At 38.2% G+C, this 20,189-nt stretch overlaps 2 protein-coding genes across 2 annotated transcripts in view; both read right to left on the bottom strand.

The window, feature by feature from the left end:
- uacab (uveal autoantigen with coiled-coil domains and ankyrin repeats b) overlaps nt 1-8,438 on the bottom strand; it is a 39,973-nt gene extending 31,535 nt beyond the window's left edge. Inside the window, exon 1 of the mRNA XM_034115968.1 lies at nt 8,240-8,438. Within this exon, the coding sequence (XP_033971859.1) occupies nt 8,240-8,287 (48 nt within the window). The 5' untranslated portion in view covers nt 8,288-8,438. The remainder of the gene's footprint in view (nt 1-8,239) is intronic.
- A 4,302-nt stretch (nt 8,439-12,740) lies between these two features.
- LOC117471178 (mortality factor 4-like protein 1) overlaps nt 12,741-20,189 on the bottom strand; it is an 8,112-nt gene continuing 663 nt past the window's right edge. The window contains exons 2-12 of the mRNA XM_034115999.1: nt 20,164-20,189; nt 19,987-20,054; nt 19,775-19,861; nt 19,466-19,546; nt 19,206-19,231; nt 18,507-18,595; nt 17,722-17,823; nt 16,217-16,305; nt 15,592-15,764; nt 14,063-14,147; nt 12,741-13,324 (exon numbers count right to left, since the gene is read on the bottom strand). The exon at nt 20,164-20,189 is cut by the window's right edge and continues 21 nt beyond it. Of these exons, the coding sequence (XP_033971890.1) occupies nt 13,240-13,324; nt 14,063-14,147; nt 15,592-15,764; nt 16,217-16,305; nt 17,722-17,823; nt 18,507-18,595; nt 19,206-19,231; nt 19,466-19,546; nt 19,775-19,861; nt 19,987-20,054; nt 20,164-20,189 (911 nt within the window). The 3' untranslated portion in view covers nt 12,741-13,239. The remainder of the gene's footprint in view (nt 13,325-14,062; nt 14,148-15,591; nt 15,765-16,216; nt 16,306-17,721; nt 17,824-18,506; nt 18,596-19,205; nt 19,232-19,465; nt 19,547-19,774; nt 19,862-19,986; nt 20,055-20,163) is intronic.

Genomic DNA, 20,189 nt, shown 5'->3' with positions numbered 1-20,189 from the left:
AATGTGATATAGGGATTCATGGACCCCTAATAGGGCTGACCCAAATGCTTCAAAGATTCGACCGTTGCCATTGTTGCCAACGTACGAATCAGCATGGGGGGCTTAGTAGTAGACTTGAAGAATAGCCGCTTACAAAAAGCACTGCTAATACTGTGGTAAATACGTTCAATTTCCTGTTAATTCTTCACAATAAAAGCCCTGTGTGATCTTATTTAAAGGCTTTTATTGTTCAAATCAGGAAATGCTAGGTTTCAACCTGATGTGATTTAACAGAGTCATAGACGACTGGTACTAAACTCCAGAGTTTCATGCAGATACTGTAAAAGTACTGAAAGCTGAACATAGAGACGTTTACAGGCATCTTTCTCTCTGCTATCCTGCACGATAACTTAGGTTCATTATTATTATTCTTAGAAGGACAGCGTTGATTTAAAACAAAAAAAAGGGCCAATTTATGTGACAGCATTGTGTTAACTTTAACAACCCAATGTAGCACAAATGGACTTTATATTTTATTAAACAATATATTCTTTCAGAGAACTTTTGAGATCTTGATATTTCCAACCCCACTTCTTCATTCATTTCCCCACAGCTTGACATAAACAGAAAGAGCTCTGCGCTGGAGCCTGTTGCAGAAATCACGTTATCCAATTCCCCACAGAGATGCTTCAAGAAGCATCCATGTGTTCAGCCTTTACACAGACTCCTGGGCATTTGGGTAAGTGCTTGCTATTCCTTGTTTTATATACTTGTTGTTTGAAGCCTGCAACCAATGGCACCTAGAGGCACGGATGTTTATTGAACTCTTTCAATGGCCAGCTGGTTACCTGACAGCTGACATAGAGCTGTATTTCTTTCAAAGATGGGAATGAATGGTAACCTGATTTGTTGAGAATTCAGCCTAAGTCATACCAAAAGAACATAATTTATCTTCCAGCTCATTTGTAAGCCAAAGGTTTCCCTAAACTTATAGTTTTTACTTCATAAACTTTGAGTAAGTCACTGCTGCCGTTTGATTAAATGCAATCCATAAATGTATATGAAACCACAGATTAAACTGCTCTTTATTCAAGTCAAAATAAATGGATACTATAGGTAATAAAAGGACCGAAATCTTGGTTATGTTTTCCAAAAAGGTACAAGGAATCTTTGCCATGAACTAAGAGACAACAGAGCAATCTCATAACATTACCTTTCACTGTTGTGGATGAATAGAAAAACGTGTTTCAGACACACAATGAGGTATGGGCGATCCCTTGAATGCATGAGTGTGATAGCATTCTTTTTCTCCATTGTATAGCTGAACATCTTCCTGACAGTGCAGCAAGAAGACCAGTAATTTAGTCTGACAGCAATTGTCAGACGAAGGCTTGAAATGGTCTTGTAGTCTATCCGAGGTTCAACTCAAATGAAACGTTTAGTCTAAACCAACTCAAGCCCAAAAAGCAGACAAAACACATACTTTGAAAATGAGGGAGAAAAAGAGGATTTTCTTAATCCCAAGCCCCATCAGAGGGGTAGGAATGCCTGCTGGGGGTCTCTGAGTTGAGACCCTAACTTGCTGCTTGATAACGTTAAGTGTGTCCGCAGGGCTTTAAACGAAGCTCAGCAGCTTCTGAAAGATTCTTCAGGGGTCCAGGAGGCTGCAAGTTCCCACACTGTGTATTATGATTATAAATCAACAAACTTCTCATCTTTCTGTAACATGGCAGAAATGGTTATGATAAATAAATACCGATTCTACTTTGGCAGACATTTTGTCTACATGCCATTTCTCTCTGGATTGGGAAAGCAGCGATTAAGGTCTCAGATAGAACTCACTGTCAAAGAAATGTTACAATATCCATGTTTGAAAATAAGTGAAACTCTCAACTTAATAATATCTCACAAAGACACAAATGTATTTCTGTCGCTGCATCACAGACATCTATTTGCTGATCAAATCCACTGCATCCTTTACTACACTGCTGTCCTTTTCCCAACAGGCTTTAGAGCAGACTGGAGCAACTCCAGGGTTGAATTGCAGAAAAAAACATTACTGAACCCTCCAGGGAGCCGCAGTGGTTCACAAGCTTTAAAAGCCTCAGCAGGTGATAGCACAGAGGAGCGAGATAGACATGAATCATTATTTGTTTTTTATAAAAGTTTCAGTTCCATGGCAAACAGTTGGGGTTTGATTTCCATTTGTTCACAATTCTTATTTTGCTCGTTAATAATAGAGCCCTGGAAAGTAAACCTATATTGTGAATACTTCGTACACAATACAAAACAAAATGTATTAATAACTGATTATAAATAATAAAGATAAGAAATATGAATCTGCCAGTGAAAAACTCATTCAAGTTATCAAAGTTGCTATACTCCATATTGCACGCTTAAAATATGAATATTGTAAGCACTACATTTGTGCTTTTATTTGTAGTAATTAATGGGTTTTATTGCAAGTCAGGGTTGATGAGATTAATTTAGAAGAAGTGGAAGTAGTGTGTACGCTCATATAAAGTAACAAATTAATAAGATCTTGCAAAATCCTGATCACAGTTCAAAAGGCTTTGAAGGTTCATGCAGCGTCTCTTCAAAAAGCAACTACGGTACTTAAAAATGTAAGTTCAGATAAAAAAAATAAACTACCCCCAGTGTTTAATTTAAAACAATTGAGATACCTCTGTTGGTCAAATTAAAGATGTATCTTATTGAATTCCCAGTTTATTATCAATTTAAAATGTATTCAGATTAGTTCTTGATTTGCAAACCTTGTGTTAATTATCTTAAAAAAAAAGATTTGAAGTGAAGCATTCAACACCTGAGATTACATATCTGAAAAAAAGGTCAGCAACGCCATAATCTTACAATTAGGCAACAACTAAAGCAGCAGATGGTGCTCCCTGCCAGAGGCTCGGAGCCATCATGCTCCTTTCTCCCAGCTCCATCTACACCCTGCTTTGGTTACAACTTCCCAACAATACAGTCCACCGTCATCTGGCTCTTCTATCCCACTACGCTTTCATTGTGAATACACCCGTAACACCACTTCAATGGCAAAGGAGGCACTCACATGTCCTTCTTAGGAGGTGTGCTGGGGGAGAAGACAGAATGAAAAGGTGTCGAACACAAAGAAGCCGGAAAAAGTACCGGAAAAAAATAGACTTTGTAAGAGAGGTGTATGATACACCTCCTACAGCCTAACATACATTGACTGATTGATTATAGTGTGAGCATCGGCCTCATCAACGTTCATTTCTGATAGAGATTTAAAAAATAGCCCTGTTACCTTTAGGTGATACTTTAATAATGGTTGAGGACAAAGCCATGAGGGGTCCTTGAATGGAGGCATACTCCTTGATTAGCCTTTCAGTACAGTTTGCTGTGTCTGCCTGCTTCTCATTAGGAGAGCGTTCAACCAATCACTGATAAGGGCTTTCATCGGTTTTGATGAGCAGCCTCCGTCTGCTGTTGAAATTGTGTACAACAGAGAAAATGAGGTTATGTAAAGAAATAGACAAGCCTGAATCTGCCTGCCATAGATTCAAATCAGACCATTTCCGAGGTATTAAACATACCTAAAGGGACTTGGTTTTGTACGATCAACCGTTTTAAACACTTATATATTCAGTTTACAGTTTAAAGAGATAGAAAAACAGCATTTCCTTACATTTAAAAAGCTGCCTTCTGAAAAATGCTGGAATCATTGCTTACAAAATATTTAAATGATTAATTGATTATCAAGATAAATAAAATATAATAATAATCAATTGACTAATGAATTAATAATTTTAAATGTAACCCTCATAGGAAATATAACAGGAACAATTTAGTATTAATGAGACACAAACAAATACAGCTGAAAATAGGAATACTTTTCACGAGCTATTGCATTTTTTTTTCTGGTAGGTACAAAAACTCTTAGTGGGACAATACACACGGTGAGAAATCACACCAACACAGGAATATCGATGGAGCAGTCCATCAAGAATCTGGTGAAATAATCTTAATGAGAATAATCCCTTTCTCTAAAGCGCCATTAAAACGTGTGCATGCATGCATACACACACACACACACACACACACACACACACACACACACACACACACACACACACACACACACACACACACACACACACACACACACACACACACACACACACACACACACACACACACACACACACACACACACACACACACACACACACACACACACACACACACACACACACACACACACACACACACACACACACACACACACACACACACACACACACACACACACACACACACACACACACACACACACACACACACACACACACACACACACACACACACACACACACACACACACACACCACAACACACACACACACACACACACACACACACACACACACACACACACACACACACACACACACACACCACACACACACACACACACACACACACACACACACACACACACACAAATAGTAAAACCAGAGAAAGTGATAATGCTGCAGTGGTCTCTTTATATTTCCCAGAGCTGTATCTTCAAACCTTATTTCCCTTCTTATATCAAAAGGAGTACACAAACACATAAAATCAATAGTGCAGTGCACAGGGAATGAAAGCTGAACACCTCATGACAGAACTGCTTGTTCATGTTCCAGCGAGCAGAATGCAACTAAAGCGCTTGGGAATTGAATCTTTGGAACAAGAAAATTGTCTGAAATGACATAACACAAGCCTTTGCAAAGCCACGCAGCGTTGTGTGGTCTTCTCATTGTGGTGTTGCAAGGCTGTTGGATGAAACTGCCCAAGGAAGACCTTTCATGCGGGGAACAGAGAAAGATGTCTGACAGTTTCACCTCTACTGTGTCCTGCGGCTCATGATTGTGTCCTGTTTTACTTTCTTTTGAGCTGACACACAACACATAGTGGAATGCCCCAAGTGACAGAACAGATGTTTGCTGGGACAGCAGGCTGTAATTGGTGTGTGACCGTTCATACTAATCTCAAAACTAACCAGGAAATCCAGTTTCCCCCCCTTTTTTCCTCCATAAGCCGTCCTGTCTGCTCCTGTGTCTGTGGATTCAACTCTGAAAAACTGCCAAGTTCTGCTAAAGCTGAAACATTATCAACATATTTCTTTTAGAAAAAACAAGGCTTTGTGGCCAGCTTTGGTGTTTGGAGAATGTTAGTCCAGCTATATTCAAACATTACATCGTGATCCAGCCAATGACATACTTATCTTGATATTTTATTTGGCTTTCCTTTCTATTGATAAGGATCTACTTTTCAATACAATGATTATACGTTTTGTATACTTTATTGCAAAAGAATCTGTCAAAACGTATTAAATAGTGGTTAAACATAAATGCCTTGTTTTTGTAAAGTGAAAAATAAATGAGTGATTTCCTATTGCATTGAGCTTGTTAATCCCTTATTTGATCAACAACAAATGTGCAATTATTGAAATAGTGTTTTCTTAAGATTTCTGTTTATTTAAATGTCTGGCTTAAACTTGTGAGGGTCTGCTGTTGATCGAACAAAACAAGAGATTGAGGATGTCGCCTGGGAATGACATATATATGCAACTAATATAAAACAAGCAACTGATTATTTGGATTAATGAACAGATTTAATAACGGACGAGTTGATAACAGATGTATTTATGATTAGGATAATTATAAGTTACAGCCTTAGTCATTTATGTGTCTCTTTTTTGCCAAAATGATATGAAATGATCATGAATGTTTTCTTTCCGTGATTGTATGGCTATTATACATGTCGCTGCTTGTTATGGGGAGCCTTGTAAAAGTTCACCCTTAACATAATAGTCTTCTACAAAAGAGAATAAAAGACACTGGAGCCCTGCCTGCAAACCAGAGACAAAAATACACACCTCCCCCTGCCTTTCATCTACAGCTGGTTTGGAGGGAATGTCTTGGAATTTGGTAAGAAAAGGCTAACTTCCTGGCATCGTAGTTAGCTACAATCAAAGCAAATCCATGTAGTATTATCTGATGAGATAGTAAAGATAATAACAGGAATGGAAGGTGACAGAATTCAGTTATAGTTTGTTCAAATGAAGTTTCCTTTCAAATTCCCCTCACCTCTCCCACACGTATTATTTAGCTTAATTATTCACCACACCAGGAAAGAGTGAGTTCAGATCCGGAGCATTGTGTAACAAAGAGGAAAGCATGCATCTGAAACAGTTACAGTAAGATGTGGCTGTAAATGTAATGCTTCCTGATATGATTTATCTGTTTTATGATCATCAAAGATTTCAGGATTGAGCTGTGAAAGATGAACCATCCATTGAAAGGAAAACTTTGCCTTTACTGTTGACAGCATGCAAATCAGAACTAAGGCACGATGCAACTTAAAATACATTTAAAAAAAGATTAGACTAAGTTTGATATGGCCATCTCATTATCTTTGGTATCTGCCTGCATGAAATCATCCCTCAGACAGACCTGTGTAAAATGTCATGTGTGTTTCGTCAACACAGCATACCTCCAGCATTTCCTGAGGTGTTTTTTTAAACAAATGGTACAGGAAATGCTGCGGGGCAAAAAACAGGCTTTTTTTGTTTTTACTTGAATTCTGATTGGCTGCAGGAGTGAGACAACCAACCAACGCGGATACAAAACCATTTCATTGCTGAAAAGGCTTTTTCCCCTCCCTTTTATAAAGGGCCAGATAGTTTACCACACACAGGTCCCCTGGCTGAGAGCCTTTCTCATGGTAATTGTGGGAGCTGGAAACAGAGTGCCGAGCCAAAACACCCACTGCATGTTGAACAGTGCACAATTGTAGTGACAATAGTCCATAGGCAGAGTTCATAGGCTGTAGCTGGACTGGGAGGAATAAACAGACTTTAATATGGCCTACTGTAGGTGGAAAGCATAGACCTGATGGATATTAGACATTGTGCCAGTAATTATACTGTATTGTTCATTCAATACTGTCTGTAACACATGCATACAACATCTCTGACACATTCCTGAAGGGGCTTATAGTGTATCCACGGAGCCATGATGGTTACCCACAGCCATTCTATAAAAATGTTCGTTATGTATACTATTTTAAGTATCCTCTATTTTGTGGCAGGATGACTGTATTTCTCCTAAGTAAGGACATACATAAGTTGCCATTGTATCAGGTCAAATTCGCTGAAAGCAATGAAGAATAACACTAGGAAAGCAACCAATGATTTGTTCAGGATGGAAAAAAGTTGACAATGTCCAAGGTGATCCCATTTTATCAGTATCAAATCCCAACATATTCAGTTTACTAAAAACAGAGAAAGAAAGAAATGTCCACATTTTAGATGCTGAAACAGCATTTCTGCCATTGAGAATAAATAAAATACTAAAATGAGGTTGAACTACAGAGTGATAGGTCAACTGTTTCTACAGTGTGGTATTGCTATTCTTACTGAACTTCTTCCTGTTGTACTACACTGTATCAGTTAAGCTAGGTGTACACAGGGGACAAAATTAGCACATTTAACAGCCATACGGTATGTTGGTAAAATATGCACGTGGCTAGTTGATTTGCATCACAATCGAGCCAAAAAAACCAAGCATCATCTATTGAGAGACTGTATGCAAAAATGTGAACATTCAGTAGGCATTTGGCCAGAGGAGAAAAAAGTTAATTTTGTCGCAACCTTTTTATCTAGCAACTGCATTTATTTTTTACTGAACCTTCATCCACAGAACACGTCTCACATCTGATGGTAAGCTTCTGCATTCAATAAAAGTGCTAGAAACCGTAGCTCTCAGGGGTCGTGAGGTTACAGTCCACAAATGAAAGCTCAGATGGAGTGTTCCCGGTAATAACAAGCAGGAGAAAAGGCTCTGTTGCACTGATTTGAGGAACGTTGCTCCCTGCCGCGATTTGTGAATAACAACAACACAGTCAGCTGCTCTTGATGTAGGTCAGATGGAAAACAAACTCTAAACCTGAAGGCACCACAGTAATAAGCCAGTGCCAGGGCCACATCTACCACTAGCGCGGAGATGCAGGTGCCTAAACTTGCTGTCGGTGTGTTTTCCACACACACCACCGTGGGAACATGACCGCACATAGCGTGGTTGTTGAGGGCAGTAGTTCAGGGTTACACATAATAAACCCCTTCCATCCTGGTGTTCAAACACAACGCCTAGCATTAGCATTGTGGACAAACTAATTAACTGGCAAGAGACGGGGATGTTAGCAAAACTTAGTAAAAAAAACGACTTACTGTGATGGTAACTTCGTGCTTTTTCAATCGATACTTCAGGCTCTTCATCTTGCAAGGTGATGGTGGTGGATATTAAAAGTTTCCTTTGGTGGATAAATTCATAAATAGTATAAAAAACGTCCAAGAAAGTTCATGCGAAGTTAGTTTTATCTGTCTGTTCTTCCTCCCAGAGCGAGTTTCACCTGACGCCTAACCTCAAACTCTGCTTGCACTTTGACTGACAACTCCAGGAGCCAATCAGACTGCAGCATGAACCGTTTTTGTGCTTTTGATCCAATTGCCGTTGCTGGAGGGCGGGACTTCCGTGTAAAGTGTCATTGGGAGAAGTTGGAGACATCCTGGGACAGGGCAGGAAAAACCTGGAATGACGTCAGGCGTACCTGAAGAAAGCGAAACACCTGGAAATAAAGTACCTGTCAACCTGTCAACCACTCGTCACCACTAATGGTTATTTACAGTAAACATCTCAACAAAAAAACGGTTTACATAACTGTCTACTAACCTGAATCTTACTCCTACAGCTAACAATATTATTAACTGCACAGTGTGTCTCTAAAAACTGTACAAAACTGTTTTATAAATACCTGCCTGTTGAATGATAATGTAGCGTACTGTATTAGCCTTGTAGTCATACACCTTGCAAGTGTTAACACAATAAAAGATTTAAGGAGAAAATATTATTTATATATACCAAAACCACATTGTCACAATAACCTTTTGCAAGTAAGTGTTCCAAATCTTACTTAAATAGATCAAAAGCATAAGCATCAACATATGAGTCCTTAATATTTATCAGGGAGCAGACTTATGTATCCACTATTACCAATTTGATTAGATTAACTCAATGGAATGTGTCTGTCCTATCTGCATTTTCGTACATGATATAACCAGTTGTATCTATTTGCATCTTAAACATCAGATACATCTATATACTTAACTACACAAACAGTATTGTAAGTAATCTGATAATAAGCTTCATTCATCTATATTGACTGCTTTAAAGAAAACATCTGTATGTCAATATCTCAAAAGTATTTACTTCCTAAAAAACATTGGACTATATTTGTTTTCATGAAACATCAAGGAAGACAACTATATATATTTGAGATAAAGTTAAGAGGAAGTGTTACGAATAGTGAGACTATTGTATGTTATACATCGATATAATATAACACAGGATGGATGAGATTCTGATATAACAGATAACAAGCTTGAGCTAGTATCAGTACAGATGATGTCACTTCAACCATTTATGTAAGAGTCTTTATAAGCATTTAAAGTATTTATGCCAAAGGCTTTTTTTAGACTTCAGAAAGAATGAAAATATATTTGTTTGGTTTAAGCTTATTTATTACCTTCGGCAAACTTTTGTCACATCTCAAAATATTTAACAGAGACATTTAAGGGAGCAAATCACATCAGCTTAAATGTCTGAGTTTAGAATAGCTGATGGTTTCAGTAATATATTGAGTTAAGATATATAAATGCTGGAACACCAACAGTAAAATATCCTTATACCTTGTTTTCATTCCCATATTAGTTGTATGCTTAATGCCCTGATATGTTAATATAAATATATAAGTTAAACTGTCACCATCTGTATGGCTTACAATGGAGTACATGACACCCACTTGAACTGCGAAGTACTGACAGATGCAGCTATTTTTCAGATTTCAACTTTTCTTACCCTTCCTGTTTAGTGAAAACAATGAATCTTTGTTATTTACTGAAATATTAAGTGTTCCCTTTCTATGGAAACAATTCTCCTACTTGGGCTTGATAAACTATTTAGAAACCCTCTTGGATCAGCTGGAAAATGCTTTATCACAAAGCTGATAATAGGGTGTAATAGTGTATTTATAGACTTTTGTCACTAACAGTGATGCTAAAACCAAATAATGATCGTATTGGATCTATTCCTGTTGCTTAAACTACTATATAATAGTTGGATTAGCACAAACTCAAACATATACAGTAGTCAAATGTAACATAAACATTAATACATGAGTAATATTAATCTAAAAACATCATATATAACAGACAGCTAGGGTCCATTTTACTGCACATTGAGTTGTGATACTTTAAAGGGGGAAATGCACTTTTGTACGTCTTTTATACATGAATATGTGTCCCCGGTGTTCCAGGGAACTCACCAAGTGTCAGAAAACACAACCCTCTCTATTTTCCTCCATACCCAAATCTCTAAAAAAGGGGCTGCAACGGATCTGATAAAAACTGATCCAGATTCGAACACTGTCCTGACGTCAGGACGGTGGCGCCACCAATCAGGAGGAGACAGCCACGGCCATTGCCGTCGAAAGCGCTGGAGACGCTGTAGTACATATGCCAGGCCTGTAAGTGGCGCTGTAGTCTGCCACAAAAGCAGCGAAGAAGACTTCCCGCCCATAGTTACCATGGTTACCCTTCTGTTTATTCTCCGCTGTGGCTTTTTTTCTCCCTCCCCGAGGCAAGCGTTTGCTCCCGCTGCAATGCAATCCCTCCCCGTCGAGGCAAGCACTGTAATTCTCTCCGGTTAGTCCACCTGCAGATGACAAACACCCACCTCTCCGCCTCTTCCAAGGAACGAGGGGACCGTGCGGCAGAGTTTCAGTTTCAGTTTGTTTCGCCGGTCAAGATGTCCGTTAAAGTTTAAAACTTCCGGACAAAATTAGAAAAGTGCCGGTCAAAGGTCTTCTTTGTTATTTATTGAGCTTTAAAACAAATGAATAACGACTCTATATAATAAAACACGGAGATCTCTTTTTCTCCCCCTCTTCTGACAGCCCAGCAGCTGATCAGAGCACGTCTCCCCTCTCCTGCAGGGGGGCGTGGTCAGCAGAATCAGACCCGTAGACAGCAAACAGCACATAGAGCGAAATGAGGCATGGCTAAAATGCATGATCTGTTTGGTATTTTGAAAACAGAAACGTATAAATATACCTTATATAGTTATGGCCCTACAATATATCATTTAAATATAGCATGATAGGTCCACTTTAAGTTAATGTAGACAATAATACTTGCATACTTTTACTGAAGTAAGGATATGATTGCAGTACTTTAACTTGTAGCCGAGTATTTTCCAGTGTGCTTTTTGTACTTTTACTTAAGTAAAGGATCTGATCACATAATTAACACTCCAGAGGAAGCAAGGTTGACATCGGTTTTTGGAGAATCAATCAAAAGGCGGGGAAGATGCTGCCCCTTTGTGGCTAGCTAGATCTATAACTGACACACACAATGGGCCCTAAAGCCATCAGCCAATGACTCAATAAACAGTTAATTAAAAAAGTTTGTAAACTAGCAAAATGTAAACAATAAAATTCAACATGAGTCAGAATAAACATGATGCTTAAATCATCAAATGCCCTGGATTCATCAATACAATGCAGCAACACACATTTAATTGTATTATGCGGCAGTTCTGACTTTGAGGAAGTACATGGCATAAATGTGCCTCTTTCATTGTCTTTGTGTCCATGACAACAATGTTACCATGGAGACATCACTGCCATTACTGTTCCCTCCGTTTATGGCTAGAGACGACTCTACAGACCTCACTCCTCACAATGAGTGGGAGGAGGAGTTCAGACCCTCTAGCACGTATACACATTGGTGGGACGTAACTAAGTACAACTCAACTGCTGCACTTAGGTTTTATTTTGAGGTACTTGTACTTTAGTTAAATATGACCATTTTGTGCTACTTTATACTTCACACTTCATCTCAGAGGCAAATACTGCTCCATTACATTTCTTTTGTGTTACTTGGTAACTTTGCACAATCAGATAACACAAAATATAATTCAATTGTAGTATTATAGATTTAGATCAATCTTTATTGATCCCCAGGGGGAAACTCAAAAGCTTCCTAGCAATAAAGTTGTTTAATTTAACTCAACAATTGAAACTGAAACGTATCACTAATTAGTACTTCATGTATATTCTTGCGCTATTTTGTACTCAAGTTAACTCTTGAATTAAATACTTTTAATTGTTAGTTTATTTCTACACTTCTTATAAAGCAATACAACTAGCGATTATTTTCATTATGGGGTATGTAGCTTCCTCTATGTGGAATCTTTTACAGCTGTCTTTCTCAGAGAATTCAACACATGTACAGTATGTGTTAACGGAATTTCCATCTAGGTATTTTGTGATCCGTCAGGTGTTATCTGTAACTCACTGCCAGTAATGCCTGTCTTAGGGCCCCTTCAGGAAAGTCCTAAAATAAACTAAAAACTATTTTTTAGAATTGCAACAGAATTCTGGAGTTCTCCCCATTTCCAGTCTCTTAAATTAAAATAAAACAAATTGTTCAAAATACTGAGATTTGTCCTAATTACAGCCCCTTCATATGGCACAATGGCATTTTTTAACAGATCTGCATACAAGTTGGTTATTTTTAGCAATATGAAACTAGTAAGTACCGTATAATGCCATTTTGAGCCCTGCATTATCTGTGATGACACCAAATGATTTAGAAGATATCAAGAAAAAAACACAGTAAACAAAGTTTATATTGGGAAGTAACTTTTTTTTTAACAAATTGATACAAATCCACAAAATACAAAAACATCAACTGCTGAGTGCTGACCGTGTTGTCCGGCATTAATTTGCACCTTATGTGACAGAAGGAACACTAATAAATACATGCAACAGTAACTATCTATCCGGTGAAATGCACAAAACACCAAAGAGCTGCTTGTGGAAAGGGTAACTTATCGACAGAAAATGTAAATGTTCTTGTGTCTTTTTAAAGAGGTGAGAGAAAAAGGACAAGGTGAGAGAAAAGAGGAGACATTTTATTAACAAAAAGAGGTTTCCTACGTTTTTTTCCGACTTCCTCAGTGTGACAAGCTCCTGAGACCTTTGTGCAGGAGGCAATTCAGTTCATGAAAAAAAAATGTCATCCAAGCGTGACCTCAAAAGGTAGTAATGGTTATTTTACATGTGGTGTGATAGAGGAGTGTCTTCAGGAGCGCAGTGTGCCGAGAGCTTTCACACAGCCTTGCGGTGGTACTCTGGGGGAGCGACCTCGTAATCTGTGGCACTCAGGAGGGTGGACGAATTCTTTACCAGATACCTGTAGAAAAATGTAAATTATTAGAGTGCTATAGAAATGTTTGAAAAAAGCTAACTGTCACCATTTCCTTGGCTATGCCTCCATAGGGAATTTTTACAACAGGCTTTCAAAGAATAAAATAAATATCATTCCATCCTCTATTTTGGCAAGTTAGGAGTCCCTATAAGAGTCGTGTCCTGTTATGCATTATGTAAGGATAAACAGGAGATGTGAAAATATAAGAGAGCGCTCTTCACAGATCAAACTGAATCAGTTTGCAGGACTTATCCACTTGGGAGTGTTAGACAACGACAGATAAGAAAGAAACTCAGCCTACTTCAATAAAATACAAGCAAGTGTTTTGTTTTCAAATGCATTAAAAAACCTGTAAAAAAAAAACTTCCAATAACTTTACTGTGGTTAGGTGTGGGAGGTTTGACATTTATACTTCAAGACTAAACCTTGAGTGTTTGCATCAGTAAATGTACACGTTCTAGGAGATTTCTTATGAAGTCTGGCAGCTCTATAGCTCAGTGTATAGGTGACAACAATGAAAACAGCTAAATATATCTGCGAGATGAAAAGTCACATGTTTTCTGCACTGATAGTCACACTGAAGTAACACAAATCTCTAATGGTGTTTGTTATCCCTTCTTTTATACAGCTAATGTGTTGCCTCTCTTTCAAATATGAGTGCAAAGTCACGCTCTCATACACAGAAGTTTAATTGTTGAAGAAATAAAAGGCCTTCAACCTTACTTGAGGAAATCTTGGAGGTAACTGAGGAGCAGAGCCAGACTCTTCTCGTCCAGCGGAGTGTAGGCCAGCATGGATCCGATCCGCACTGTGGGGGGGGGGGTAACATACAGTAAGTGAGGAACAACGCAGAAGGCAACTGCAGGCTGAAGATGAAATAGGACTGATGTTGTGAATGTAAAATTGCTTCATAAAAATAAGGACCAATCCAGAATTTAATTTTTTTTTTTTACTATTTCAAACAACTGAGGCAACCGATTATTATTATTTCTGCAGGAATGAGTCCTAAAACCTGTGTGTCTTTAAGAGATTTTCGAGTTTTGTCTTACAACAAAAAACATACCCAAGAAGACTATACAGGTTGCCATGGACACGCCATCACGCAGAAACGAAAATCATCAACTCAGAGGGGGGGGGACATTAAAAATCATGATTGCTTGCCAGAATTTATTCTCAGCAATACTCAAAATCCAAATAAAAAACATTGCTTTTCCTCAAGGTGACAATGGCAATTCTCATTTCCAGGTCTGCCTACAAAAATATGTCAATCCTGCAGCTCTTTATGCTGCCATAACAATGTAGACCAGCTGTTTTAAGATAACAGGTGTTTCTTTTGCTTTATCAGAAAACAAGCACGAGTTAGAGATAGCTAGAATCCACATTTCTCTCAACTAGTAAATGCAATTTGACGCTGTATAAGCTTTGTGTACGTTTAAAATGCTAATACTAAATAAGGGTCAAAGGAAATTATGATAATAATATCCTCTACCGCAGACCTTTGGAGTGTTTGCCATACTGAATGTAGTATGATTCCTTTGTTGAATTATTTTTAGAAATCTGAAAAATACACAGATTGCTTCACTTGTGAATGTGTGTCAGTGAAGCAGTTGATTTACACCAGTGATCAAAGAGATGACTAATTTTAAGAGTTACGTTTACTTACTAAAAGATGACTGCAATTATCATTAAGAACACCCACAAATGTCACACTGAACAGCTGACATGATTATTATTATTATTATGGTGTATATTATTTCTAAACAGTAAAGAGCAGAAATAACTGTGTGAATGCAGTATTTACGCAGCCTTCTTTATAGTGCTATACAACTGTGTTATTTTTTTAAACTGTGGGTAGCTTGGTTGAGGATTAATTTGCTGTTTCCACAGTGGAGATTATGTTGGAAAAAAAACACGTTGGACCTAATCATGAGAAATCTGAAGACACCATTCACAAGTCTTTCTTTCAACAAAGAAAGCTGGGTGATTATTCTTACACCTCCATAGAGAACCTGTCACAAACAAGAACTAAACGGCATTCATTAAGGCGCCAAGTACTTTTCACTCTCAGATCCACTATTCCTGTAAGAGGAGAATTTTCGAAGAATCTAATTAAATGGTCTGAAAGCACCGGCAGTTTCAGTACAATGGTTAAAAAGGATCTTTTTAGTCCGATGGTTCACAGCACTGTTCTGTGTGTGGGCTCCATATGGAGGTGTGTATATGTGTGTGTGTTTCAGCGTGTGTGTCCCTACCAAACAGACGCAGTAGGTGGGGGGCTCCGTACACCTGGGACATGGGCGTGTCCGGGTGTTCAGCCAGCATCTCTGCGTACTGCGGCCTCTCAAACTTGTACAGCAGCTGAGTTCCCAGCATGACGTTAAAGTACTCCCGTATCCCTGCCACCACTTCGTTTACTGCATACTCCCTGAGTGGGGGGGAGAGAAAGAGGTCACATATTTCTCCAAAGAGTTTCCATGGAGATGTAAGAGATTGCAGCTTTAAGGAGCACATTGTACATTGGTACAAATTTGAAAAAATGTCTTATAGGAACAGCAGAAAAAGCAGACATAATGTAAAGGCATGTGTAATGAGCTGTAAATGGAGACGTGGAACTTCCGTTGAGTTCAGTTATAGACATACTTTCAAATTCAGCAGGAGGTGTTCTTTGTACAATAGCTGCACTAAGTGGCAGCATGCTGGTTAAATTGCACAGTATTTTATTCAAGCTTAACATTATTCTTCCCACATTGCAGGATAAAAATAGGGACACTGCAAGAACTGTAACTGAACAGGTGGAAACAAAGCGCTGTACACATGAAGTGACGCCTAACCCATTATCTTCAACATTTCTACAAAAGTTATGGTGGTTATTCTTACTTATTGTCAGAGTTTCCTTTAGATTTCTTGTAGTTTGCATAGTCCTCCAAGACAGTCTCTATATTCTTCTTAGCAGGCAGATGAAATAACTGTAAGCAACAGAAAAGCTTTATTTAGACAGCAAAACGTACAAATATCACTGTTCCTCCCTTTATTTCAGCAGTGGTGAACCGTCAGGGCCTTCAAGGTATTCAGAGAATACCCTGGAACACTCAGATAAAACAAACAAAACATCGATTTAATTATATCAATAAAATGTAATAAAATGTATGTAAAATGAATAAATGAGAATCGTATCTGTGTTGTTGATCTGTAACATTACAGTGTTATGTTTGTTTGTCTTTCTCGGTCCATGCACTACGCATTTCAGTGGTTTTGTGTTCGAAAAGAAAAGCAACCAATCAGATATGTTTCTGGGTCTCTGGGTAGAATATCCTTCAACCAAGGTATTCTATATCCTTGATAGAATACCCTGGCCGTTGCACTGAATGAGAGCGTACCTTTGGATTGACAGTTTGATCAACCTATCATATATTGATTTGTAGCCAATGGGCGTATTCTTTCAGAGTTTCACTCGGTTCCAGGGTATTCAAGAAGGCCCGGTAGTTCACTGGCTCGAGACAGAGGATCTAGATGAATGCCACGAAGCAATTCATGCCGTTTTATTGTTTTTAACGTTGAAATGGCAAGTGCAACAGGTGAAGATGATGTTGTTGCGGAATTGTTGTCAGTACCCTTTTCAAGACGACAATTCAGTGAAAAGACGGGCATTATAACGGCGGGGGGTGTGTGTCTACAGAAGGGGGTCCAGTTGTCGTCACTGCATTTCAGACATAAGTGTTCCCACATATTCTCTAATAAATAGAGACATTTTCATGGCTGTGCTACTTTATACATGACTTAGGTTGCAAATCAACCACCTTTTGCAGAAGCGTTATCATGGCATGTTCTGGACAGTATTGGCAATAATCTGGCGAGACCTATCATGATTGTAGGAGCCATTTTATGGGTGTTGTTGGTGTCTCAGTTTATCTAATTTATATGTATAGTGCAATATTATTTTGAACACTTGGTGGCGGGGTTTAGCTGCGCCGGGTGTATAAAAGGGGTCATAGGTGACAGGAGAGGACAAGGACACAGGAGGAAGAGCATACCGATTCTACCAGCCCGGCCAGCCCCGGCAGATGCTCATACCACAACTATTGACACAGTGTACTTAAACCTTGGTATGTAAAGCAATAAAACATCATTCTAAACTGCAGCAAAAGACCGGAAATTCATCTGTTTGTGTCTGCGTCAGGATCACTCTAAACCCTCCTGTGAAGTAATGGCAAAAGGATACATTGACATTGGAACATTAAAATTGCCATTACAATGATAGAGGGGTCACTATAATATAATAAATGCAATCAAAACAGCGTGATCTGCGCTCGCATGCATCACAGTCCCTCAAACATCCAACAGCATGGCACTAGTTGTGAAATCTAAAGCACTATTTTCTGTACCTGTTTCTGTCGTGTGATGAGGTCCCAGTCGTCCACTAGCCAGGGCTTCAGCTCTTCAGGGATCTTCACCTTCACCTCCACACGGTTGGTGAACATTTCCTCCTGGACACACAATGTGGATTTTCTTTAATGGGTGTTTAGGAGCAGGAGAACATTTCACACAATCGGCAAAGTGGAAGTCCCACAACTAATGTTCCAGTTTTCTAATGTTGAATTTAAAAGGTCTGAAAGTAATTCAGCAGATCGCCACTTCATTTTACAAGTGAAAAAGTCATTTACGGTTTATCTATAGTCTCAATGATCCAAAGAGCTCCTTAAGGGGAGACACTAGAGGCAAATACATTATCTTTTATTCTTATCTTTTGGGCTATTTGCTTGCATACTTTTTTTTTCTTTTAGGCTAGGGGAAACAAAAAAACTAAAGATACACATTTATGTATTTTATTCGCTTTTCTATTTGTGTAAAATGTATAAAAGATTCACCAAAAGTTAGCATCGCATAATGCCAAATGTGCATATTTAAATATACACATTTTCAAAACTTATAATATAAAAAAGATTCTCTTAATGTAATTATTTAACTGTAGAAATGTATAGGTTTGTCTCTAATAGTTAATAAAGTGAACCTATTCATCTGTAGTGACTCACATTACAACAAAGAAGGTTCAATCTTTCCACTTTTTTACATTAAAAAAGGCTTATTATGAAGAGTTTGAGCTATATAATCAACTGGGTATATTTTTGTATGTGTGTCAGCAGAAATCGCAATATTTTGAGATACATACACTCTCCACAGTGGGATCGACCCGAGCCCTCTTCTTCCGGGGTCCCTGCAGCGTCTCTCCGCTGCTGGTGCCTTCACCCGGCCCTGGGGCTGAACAACACAACAACGCTTATTCATTATGGAGAAATACATGTTTTCATATAAAAACTGTCAGGTTGTCAAAGTCTACACCTATTATTGAAATTAACAGATCTGTCACAGGTTCCCAAAATAGGACAGTGCGTTTAGGAATAAAGGATGAGCAGGAAGCAAAGAGTCATTCTGCAGTCTGAAGGACACGTACATGAATCAGCACTGCTACTGAAAACACTTTGAGTTCGTTTTCCTTGTGATTTTCTCACATTCAGCGTGCCTTCAAATTACTTCACACTATGAAGATAAAAGACTAAATATAAAGAACTGTTACACTTGAATTCATAGATGTAAATCCTGATATCACCAAATGCAAACAATGTTTACATGTCTTTCTTTTATAAACAATACCATTATCAGAGATATGCTCCGAGACTCACTGTAAAGTGCAAACAGGAACATATTTGCCAATTCTTAGAACTTGCTAAAATGGCATTTCCTTGTTATATTTAAATGTCAGTGTCCCATGCTGACTGACTAAAACAAACTGACATATGCGTCACAATTTATGATTATGGATTGTATAAAAAGGTTAAACTAACATGTCATGCAGAAAAGTTTTACTTACTCTTTTGCTTTGCCTTTTTCACTTTCCTAGGATGCAAAAAAAAAGCATTATGAGGGACAAGAGGATATAACACATGTTCACTGTATGCTTCCTCCATTTAATATACATCGTCGCGCCAACATTAATTCTACTTACATAATGTGTATTACAATACATTGTTTAATTTAGCAGACGCTTTTATCCAAAGCTGAATACAATAAAGTAACCTAACGTTTATAATATTTGGAATTATGAGAGGTAAGGACAAGGTGGACACTTACAGATCAACATTTTTCTGCTGCACAGCAGCAATCTTCTTGCTTGGTGCTAAACCCCTCATCTTTCCCTCAACATAATGGTCTCTGGGGAAGGAAAACAAGCAAGTTAAAAAACAAACAAACCTTAGAGTACCTATTTATTTAAAAATGTAGTACATCAAGCATGCATTATTTTACGCTTTGTTAATGTTGAGGCTATTTGGGGACAAATTACACAAATATTTAACATCGTGGACTTTTGTTCGACATCGTTAGTTTCACACAGTAACAGAGGCCTTACAAAAGATGATTCTTTATTCTCTCTAAACTTACTGATTGGCCTTTTGAAGCTCTTTTTGTTTCGCAAGGTTGCTGTCCACATACTTGAGAACTCTGCTTTCAGGAACCCATTCATCCCAGCTGCCAATGAAAAATACCATTTACACTTTAAAATTCACAGTGAAAAAGTATTCATGGATTTCATTCACAGAAAGTTGTCTGTAGTAAACTAGAAAATCTAATTGTATCCAAACCAAGAGGCTCACTTTTTGTTCCATCCGCTGTAATGAATAAAGTATTTGATCAGTTTATCCTTTATGTTGATTTTTACACACTGTAAAAGAAGAGAACACACACAGGTCTGCATAAGTCGTTGGCTCACATTTGTTTTGCAGTTAATTATCAACTAATAACATATATACAACGTTAGTACAGAAACAAACCTTAGCTTCATAAAGCAATGGCCCAT

The sequence above is a fragment of the Trematomus bernacchii genome, unplaced genomic scaffold (genome assembly GCF_902827165.1).
Source record: "Trematomus bernacchii unplaced genomic scaffold, fTreBer1.1, whole genome shotgun sequence".
NCBI lineage: Eukaryota > Metazoa > Chordata > Actinopteri > Perciformes > Nototheniidae > Trematomus > Trematomus bernacchii.
Note: the sequence above shows the minus strand (reverse complement) of the source record. Positions and strands in the feature narration are given on the sequence as shown.